The sequence below is a fragment of the Leguminivora glycinivorella genome, chromosome 6, assembly GCF_023078275.1.
Source record: "Leguminivora glycinivorella isolate SPB_JAAS2020 chromosome 6, LegGlyc_1.1, whole genome shotgun sequence".
NCBI classification, from domain to species: Eukaryota; Metazoa; Arthropoda; class Insecta; order Lepidoptera; family Tortricidae; genus Leguminivora; species Leguminivora glycinivorella.
Window position 1 is genome coordinate 562,340 of NC_062976.1, and position 9,456 is coordinate 571,795.

General features: G+C 35.8%; 1 protein-coding gene across 1 annotated transcript; it reads right to left on the reverse strand.

Moving 5' to 3' along the window:
* Positions 1 to 1,929: 1,929 nt before the first annotated feature.
* Positions 1,930 to 3,952, reverse strand: LOC125227481. Its single transcript, XM_048131807.1, has 3 exons — positions 3,794 to 3,952; positions 2,639 to 2,709; positions 1,930 to 2,307 (listed from the first exon to the last, which is right to left on the reverse strand). Exons 1-3 carry the CDS (start codon positions 3,891 to 3,893, stop codon positions 2,098 to 2,100), a joined length of 381 nt encoding a protein of 126 aa, XP_047987764.1. The 5' UTR covers positions 3,894 to 3,952; the 3' UTR covers positions 1,930 to 2,097.
* Positions 3,953 to 9,456: the final 5,504 nt, after the last annotated feature.

Sequence of the window (9,456 nt, forward strand, 5' to 3'; positions counted from 1 at the left end):
GCCTTCCCGCGCACGCGCGCAGTATCGTTATAACAATGCGTTGCCATGGTTACAGAGCCAAACAATTCGTTTTCAGTTTTTTCGATACTGCGCGCATGCGCTGAAAGCCGTCGGACGCTGGCTTTGGGAATAGACTTTTATGTAGGGTTTTAAAGATGTATGCACGACCCTGTAAATGACGAATAACAGTTCGGGAGTAGAAAAAAACAGTAAAACATGAACGTAACTACTTATAATTGCAAAAACGTGATGGTCACCTGAAAAAATGTTTTTTTTAGGTTATGTTATGAAGTTAACTTCATCCGCACTTCACGCACTGTTTTTATTTTTATTTTTATATCATTCTTACAATAAATGTTTAACGAGCCTTATAAAGTCAGTGTGAGAATCAGCCTTTTTTTAAATTAATTTTGGGGGATTAGCTAACTTTGCATACTCCCCCCCGAGATGTGTTTCCCAGTATGGAGCTACTCCTCTGCACTCCAGAACCACGCGACAGTCAGCGTCCTCTGTCTCCATGCACAAGGACATTCTTGCACAGATTGACTAATTCCCACGGTCAGCTCAAGAATATGTTGTGGGTACTGATACAACGATTACAATAATAATGCTCTCTATGAATGTCCATTTGAATTGTCTTGAAGATACTTATATACCTACCTCGTTAACGATTGAAAGCACTATTAATAATAATAATAAATAGGCGTAGGGATGTGACGACCCCACCGCCCATTGGTTTTACCAGTGCAATCAGTCAACGCAGGGCAGCTTGTAGCGAGCTGTTGGGGAACAGCGACCCCACGTACCCGAGTGCTCCTGGGGAGTTCTGTTACCCGTAAGGCGGGTGGGTGGGACAGTACTCTCTACCTCTGGCTTGCCTTGGCTGGCCGTCCAGAGTGGAGTCGTTAGGGCTACATGCCCCAGGGGTGGAAGTGAAAATTTGCATAAGACGCGAGTTGGGGCCCGCTACTCGGGGCTCCATCTACTCATTGGTGGAACTAAATTGTTTCAAAAATAACCCTTCTCCTCGTGTTTCCTTCCTTTTGTTTCCTTTTGTACCTTAAGCGGAAATAGGAGGCCCGCGTAGCGGGGCTCCGTCGACTTATTGGCGGAACAAAATTGTTTCAAAAAGCAACCCTTTGCCTCGTGTAGTTAGTTTCGCTAGTTTCCTTTTGCTATTTAGTTATCTTTTGTCCTTAAAAGCGGATATAGAAGTTGTCGACGTCAGCTCCTTGGCGAGACCAATTGGTTTAATAGGTGCCATGAAAATATAATAAATACTGAGGAAGTTAGTAAGCCAAATTACAACTTACGAAAATGCAGACGAAAAAACATTGCAACATTTTTTATGGGAAACAAAAGAGATCCCATTGAATGCTATTAGCGAAGAAACACATGCTTATATTGCTTATTAATCATTATGACTTGTGATAAAATCCTTAGAACAATTATTCCGAATAAGTTTATTTCCTTCAACATTATGGATTTGTACAACTATGGACTTTGATTATTATGGCTAATAAATTTTATGACTAACAATAATTATGACTTTCGAAAATCGGAACTACAATTTCTGACGTTTAATTTTATGACTAGTGATAATATGACTAAGAAAAATTATTACGGAAAACATTATGGATAGTAAAAATCGGACTTAAAAAATTATGGGAACCAATAGAGACCCCCTTAAAATATGTGTTTCGGTGCTGTACACCATGTTTAACCATTTGTTGGTCACTTTTGGAAGTGTTTACGTTTTCAAATATGTTTTTATCAAATTTTTATTAAAATTTACACTGCTTTGTCATATCAACTCAAAAATAGATTGACCCTTGTTTACTTGCCCTGCATGATTTTATTATCTTTCAGCCGTATATTTCTTTTATAGGTTTAGGGATATCCAGGGTAGATAAAAATAAAATTCAGACATGAAAATAATTTGTTTATTGCCGATGCCGAAAATATTAATTCGAGTTGATATTACCAGACTATAAAAATAATTTTACCTCCGCGACGCCAAAAGCGGAGCAACTGTTACCAAAGAATTTTAAATTTAGAAATTAAAAAAAGAAAACTACTGATATACATTGATTGATTTTATCCTTTTGTGCCAATTGGATCAAGAAGGCAATATTGTGTGACTTTAAGCTCAAGGTCCTCGCAGCCTCTGGTGCTCTTAGGGCAGTCAATGAACACTTTCTCGTACGGGCGAGCGCCGATAGTGTTCGGATGAATCTCGGGCATGGAGTTGTCCGTGTTGCACACGCTGAGCGATTGACCCACCAATTTACGATCGAGTTTACATCTCTGGAATAAAATAATTATTTGGAATAAGCATAACATAATAAGTGAGTAATTTTATAAAATCCTGCTAAGCACCTAGTTCGTAGTTTATACGAAGAACCTGACTGACTGACTGATTGATATATCAACGCACAGCCGAAACCACTGGTCCTAGAGATTCCAAATTTGGCACGTAGGTTCTCTATAAGGTGTAGAGGAGTAAAAAGAAAATATTTTTGAAAATTCGCCTCCTAAGTGGGTGAAATGGGGGTCCAAAGTTTGTATGGGAAAACAATATTAGATCAGTACGCGGGCAAAGCCGCGAGAAAAAGCTAGTAGTTTATATTTTTCTTACATTAGGGATGATGATATCACCACCAGAAACTGTCAACTTAAATTCTTTTTCTGGTGGGAGTGAAGAATCGCCTGTGAAAAAAGAGAATACATGAGATTAATACAAAACTTTATTGTGGGAATTTCGGAATGTTACCTATTTAATCTAGACTGACATTAGTTTGTCTTCAGAAAACTAAATCTAAGCATTTGGCTGCTCAAATCTAAACCAACGAGAGCACATGTATTTTTATTAGACTTGCTAGATTTTGATTTGGCCAACAAAATATTATATTACCTTATAATAAGAAATGAAATACAAAATGTTAAGATTACTCATACTATAGGACAAACCACAAACTAAAGTTTAAATTGACTTGAGTCTAACGTATGATATTCAGCTTATTTAATATCTAAATGGTTTCAAAAATTCATCTCTGTTATGAAAAGTAATAAATATTAGATATCGGTTTTATTGTAATATATAAGGTCCTAATTTATTAGATGCAGATATTTTTACAGCTGATAGTACTCGGTCTCTGGAGTATATTAGCTTTTACGATGTTTTTTTGGAGAAAACGGAAAAACAAATTTGCTACGTAAAAACACCCTGTTTATGTGATTATTAAATGAAAACTCATTGAACAGATTCTAGTACCTCTTTTACGTACCACTTAATTGTAACTGGCCACTTCAATGACATGTGCAGTTTTCCCGCCGAACCTTTACGACATTTACAACAAACAATTGTTGACATGACAGACAGTGTTATTGTGACATGTGATAATGCACATGATGATTTTTTTTAGACGAAATTATAATTAATTTTTTTTTTGTTAGGAAAATGAAATCAAAAAAGTTTCATGAAAAGATTTCTTAATTTATATTTAAAGTTAATTATTTTAATGTAAAGTATCATGTGTTAAAATATCTGCAACTAATAAAGTAGGACCTTATATAAAGTAATACTGTGAAATTCATTGTTTGAAATGAAAGCTAAAATCAGGCAATAGTATTATTTATGGCAATTTCAGTATGGAAGTACTTACATGAAGATTGCTGAAACATTTTATTATTCTAGTACATTTATTAAAAAAAACTACACTGTCATAATGGTCAAAAGATCTAAAAATAATATATTAGTGATAAAATTATGTTTTAAGTCAGTTCATTTTACCTAAAGATACACCATCGCAAAACGGATTGGCTACAGAAGCCGCGTTGGATACGGCGAAGAGAGCAGCGAGAGCGATCAGAGAGCAGGCGAGCGGTGACATGGCGGCGGCGGCGGCGGCGTTGATGGCTCGCTGTCCGCGCCGACTCTGTTATAAACTCCGCTACGCATGACGTCACACTATCGGACAGCACTAGTTTATTACCAATTTTAAGTCTTATTACAATTATATATTTAAGTATTTAGTCAGAAGAGTGGACGGTGTGGCTCGTGTAATGTCGTGTAATGAGCATATCTAATGTTATTGTTTTTGTAGGGTAAAGGCGTTTATGGTCAGCGGCGAATGAAGACTTTCTTTGATGCTTCTCTTGAAATTTTAAAAAGGAAAAACTACAGTTTTCTGTGAGACTTGATCTCAGAGCCTCCGGAAGTAACTAGGTGCCCATTTAAACCTACCAGGTGTTATAACACCGATTCTTTTTTTTTAGCTTTTTCTGGTGGGTAAGTGACAAATATACCAAAATAACCCGAAAAATTTGGGGTAAGAATTTTTGAATTTAGGGTTATAAATAAATAAATAAAAAGCCTTTTATTCCAAATCTTACATTTAAAGTGTTTATGTATTGGTTAGTAGTTTCCTATAGCTAGTTGTTAGTGTTAATTATTACGTTTATACCTACTAGTGTAGCATTAATACTAATCCGGAAAATTGCGGGCCACAACTGGATGAGACTAGCTCAGGACCGGGACAAGTGGCGTACTAGAAGAGAGGCCTATGCTCAGCAGTGGGCGATAAAGGGCTGATATGATGATGATGATGATGATGAATACTAATTTATTTGATTTGGACCCCTCTTAGAGTGTAGGCCTCCTCCAACTCTTGCCATTTTTCCCTATCTTGGGCTTTGTTTAGCCAGTCTTTTCCTGCCGTTTCCTTTATATCGTCTATCCATCGTTTATATGGCTTTCCCGATTTCCTTTTGCCAACTGTAGTGTGGAGTATATCCCCTCTCATTGATTGCTATATAAGATGCACAATAAACCTATATCTCACACAAGTGACTTGTCATTGGTCCCCACCTCACATGGCGACCCTGCCAAAATCGCCATGTGATGTGAAGCGTAAATGATAACTACTTCGTATGGAGTATACGTTTAATGTGTCTTAAATAACAAGTACATGCCAATATATACTAAGCTACGCACATGTGTGGGTAAGGTGTGGTACACACACTACACAACAGGGCCTCTCCATTTCGTTGCCAATATTGTCCATCTATTGTCTCCGTACCGTGCAATATGTCCTGCCCAACGCCATTTTAATTTAAGGGCTTGAGTTAGTGCATCGTCTTGTAGCTTTGTTTTTTGTCTTATGGATGAACTCTTTATTTTTTGGATCTTTTTTATGTTGAGCATACTCCTTTCCATGGCTCCTTTCATGTAATGAGGAGGGATGAGTGTCATATAGGCAAAAGAATGTTGGAGATGAATGTTGATGGATGGAGAGGGAGGGGTAAACCCAAACAACAATGGATGGATTGTGTGAAAGAGGACATGAGAAAGAAAGATGTGAGTGTTGAGATGACGAGAGATAGGGGAGAATGGAAGAGGAAGACATGTTGTACCGACCCCACATAACGTGGGATAAGGGTAGGAGGAAGAAGAAGATACTCCTTTCCATGGCTCTTTGGGTGGTTCTTATCTTTCTCTTTGTTTTGTCCGTAATAGTCCATGTTTGGCATCCATAGAAAAGCTCGGTAGAAGACATGTATCTGCGAATTTAGGGCTATCTGGGTTAATTTATTGTAAAGTTCATCCAGTGATATTTGGTGTATGACATACATATTATTGCGGCAATTGCTTTTAATCAGGATATTTTATCGTAAAAAACTTGAGTGATTAACTTCGAAATGAGTGAATACCATATTTGTGTACCTACGACTTCACTGTTCTGGTCTAGAGAACAGTGACCTTGCCTGCTAAGGTGATGGTCCTCGGTTTGAATCCCGATAAGGGCATTTATTTGACGAACTCAGATATTTAGGCCTGAGTCAGTACGATAGTACTATTTATTATACTGCGCCTGAGTGACGGATGTATTGTATGTCTTTAATTTTTAGTGTATTTTGTACATAATAATATATATCGTTGCTGGAGTACTTACAACACAAGCCTTTTGAGCGTACCGTGGGGCGCAGTCAATCTTTGTAAGGATTATATTGAATGAAATGATGTGATGATAAAAAAAAAAACAATTTTAGCTACATTGGTGCTTTTACCCTTCTTATTTACAGGATCTAACTTTGGACTGGTTATCAAAGGCATGTGCAAGAGTGTCACACTATGATCAATTAATCGGTAATTATAAAAGTATAAATATAAATATTTGTACCGAATAAATTTTATTGATCATTTAAATCGATGCCAACGCGTTGATAATTATTTAAATGCATTTTTTTATGATTTAATAGCATATTTTTTATGTACTTTTCAGCCAGTTTGTGTGGCTCGTGTATGTATAAGTATTTATTAAATATACTGTACAAATAGGTACATAGTTATAATATATACTTTACTTTATTATTTAGTAGTAGTATGCGCATGTAGAACCAACTACTAGTACAGTGAATAATTATAATCTTATACGTTTAAACGAGCAATTCTTCTAATACCAAATTAAATTATTTCATAGGAAATATTTTAATTTGTGTTTTTTTAGTAGACATACTACTATTATTTTAACTATAAACTGAAATAAATGTCACATACAAAGAATACATGACCAAGGCCTTCAAGTGTCCGATGCTTGATTCGAACCAGCGTACTCCGTTATAGCCACGGATGCTTAAACCACTCGGCCAACCTGTCACGGCGGCAAGGGTCGAAATTTTCAAGTATATGACACAATTACCGAAGGCTTATGGCGCCTCCTGGCCATTTGGTCTGAGCAATAATTATAATAATAATAATTGTAAACGCTCGCGGCCGAGCTGAATGTAAAGAACATTTTATTAAGGAAAACATGCTCACCCTTCCCTGTCTCTACATTCTGGAAACTGCCGTTTTTGTTAGGAAACATATTACTTTGTACGACCATGTTAAAAGTGCCCGAAGACAAGACAAACTATTGTTACCAGCAAAACCAAACTTAGAAATGTTTCGAGATAGCCCCCACTATAGATCTGTGATAATTTACAATCAATTACCAAAAACCATAACAAGTGAACAAAAAATACAACCATTTATAAACAAACTTAGATCATTGTTAATACGAAAGGCATATTATACAATCGAGGAATTTTTATCAGATAGAACACTAGAATAAATAAATAAATAATCAATGTAATTTAACTCTTTTTATTTTTTATAAATATCTTTTTTTTTTTTTTATCATATTTAATTTAACTTAATTTAATTATTTAATAGTTGAGCTTTTATGATGACGAAGATAATTATTGACTGACATGTTCTTATTTTTACCACATTATTATTATCACATATTTTGCTTCTTTTATTGTGTAATGATTAATGTAGTTCTGTTTATAACTTGTAAATAGCTACAATTAGTTTTTAAGGTAATTGCAACGCCCTAACAGGGTATCATGTACCGACTTATTGTATCTTTACCACCTGTATATGTAATGAACATGAATGCAATAAATTATATGAATTATGAATTAAAGCAATTCTTGTATATTTATTTATTTATTTATTTATATATAATAAGTTACCAAGTTCTTTATTTACATGAACATTATTTACATAATTATATAAGAAACTGAGACTAAACTTAAAAGCCAGCTAATGTCCAAAATAGGCCCTTGAGGCGTTGTACCAAAGATACTACAGCGACATTTCCTCGCTGTATCGCAATGCTTGATACGTTGTGCAAGGAAGTCGCCAGCTCTTCGGTCACCAGTTACTGCTGGGACTCCATGGACCTATAGTTTCTGCACCAAATATATATATTGTATACCGACGATCTCGGAAACCGCTCTAACGATTTTGCTGACATTTATTATATGCGGGGGTTGGTATAATAGTCGCAGGCACATCACGGGTGTCAGGCTTTCGAATCTCGGCCAGTTTTTTTTTTGTATTTATAAGAGCTTTTTTTATCTAAAGACGTGAAAATAGAACCGAGCAAAGCTCGGTCGCCAAGATATTAATTATATTAACTTAGACAAAGCTTGTGATTCAATGCGATTTTAAAACATAAGATTCAAACTTCATTATATTTTGTTATTATTAACCTTAACTGTATAAATATATTTTTATATTAGATTAAAGCACTGTATAATTATCTTATAACTAGCTTTTACCCGCGGCTTCGCCCGCGTAATAAAAGTATTCATTAAGATTTTCATTTGGATCCGTAGGGACCGTAGGTTTCTCTGTAGGTATATTTATCTGCGATTATTTCGATTGCACATAATACTTTTGCTTGCAATGATTGTAGAAATATTACACATCGACCACAGCGTAGTAGTTAATTCTATATACGCTGGGGAAACCTTTATAAACATCCCACATAGCCCGTATTTCGACACTATGATCGGTGGGTAAAAAGTACTTTTTTCTATTATCCCTTACAATTTTTTACATTATGCTTATACTTATCGCAAACGTAATCTTCAAGCAAGCAAACAACGATCGTCTTAGAGCACATTGATTGTAAGAGACCGCCGACCGATTATCCGTATCCCTCTAACGATACCCATATTATCCGTATCCGTATCCGTATCGCTAACGCTATCGCTATCGCTATCGCTATTGCTATCGCTATCGCTATCGCTATCGCTATCGCTATCGCTATCGCTATCGCTATCGCTATCGCTATCCCTATCGCTTTCCCTATCGCTATCCCTATCGCTATCCCTATCCCTATCCCTTATCAAGATGTTTAATGATATAACACTTTAAGTTCTCGCGCTTTGTACACATATTTAAAGTCACATACAGGTCGAACGCGATTAATTAACATTATTTTTACCTTTTTTCCCAACGTTTCGGCCAGGTTGCACTGGCCGTGGTCGCGGAAGACTGACGTCCCAGCAAAATGTCACCGGAGATGTAAACAACACAAAACTACCCGATATTAATTTATATAAATGTTCGGGGTAGACAAATAAATATAATCTACCCGCTTTTAGTTAATGTTTATTTCCCACCATGTTTATTTTAAAGGTAAAAATAATGTTAATTAATCGCGTTCGACCTGTATGTGACTTTAAATATATGTTTAATGATTTCTTATCAAGTGCTAAAATATAAAGTTTCATGGTTTTATCATTTAAAATTAAGAAATCCCATACAAACTTTCAACCTCTTTTTCAACCCCTTCGTCCCTTTTTTTCGAAATAAAAAGTAGCCTATGTTCTGTCTCAGGGTCTAAAGATTGTCTGTTCCAAATTTCATCAAAATTGGTTGCGTGATTTAAGCGGGAAAGCGTAACAGACAGACAGACAGAGTTACTTTCGCATTTATAATATTAGTATGGATAAAACCACCTATCTAAATTTAACTCAAAATATTAATCCCAATATAACTTTGCCTCAACTCAAACGCACACACTAAAGCAAACAAACTTTGCGCGATATTTTTCCTTAACCTTCCGAACCTCACACTTTAGTCCATAGGCATTCTAAAATCCACCTCATCTACCT

Excerpts from the sequence above, each read along its gene's own strand:
- LOC125227481 (XM_048131807.1), bottom strand. The coding sequence starts at position 3,893 with ATGTCACCGCTCGCCTGCTCTCTGATCGCTCTCGCTGCTCTCTTCGCC. Across the intron at positions 2,710-3,793 it reads TTGCGATGGTGTATCTTTAG|GCGATTCTTCACTCCCACCA; the intron begins GTAAAATGAACT and ends CTTTTTTCACAG. Across the intron at positions 2,308-2,638 it reads GTGATATCATCATCCCTAAT|AGATGTAAACTCGATCGTAA; the intron begins GTAAGAAAAATA and ends ATTTTATTCCAG.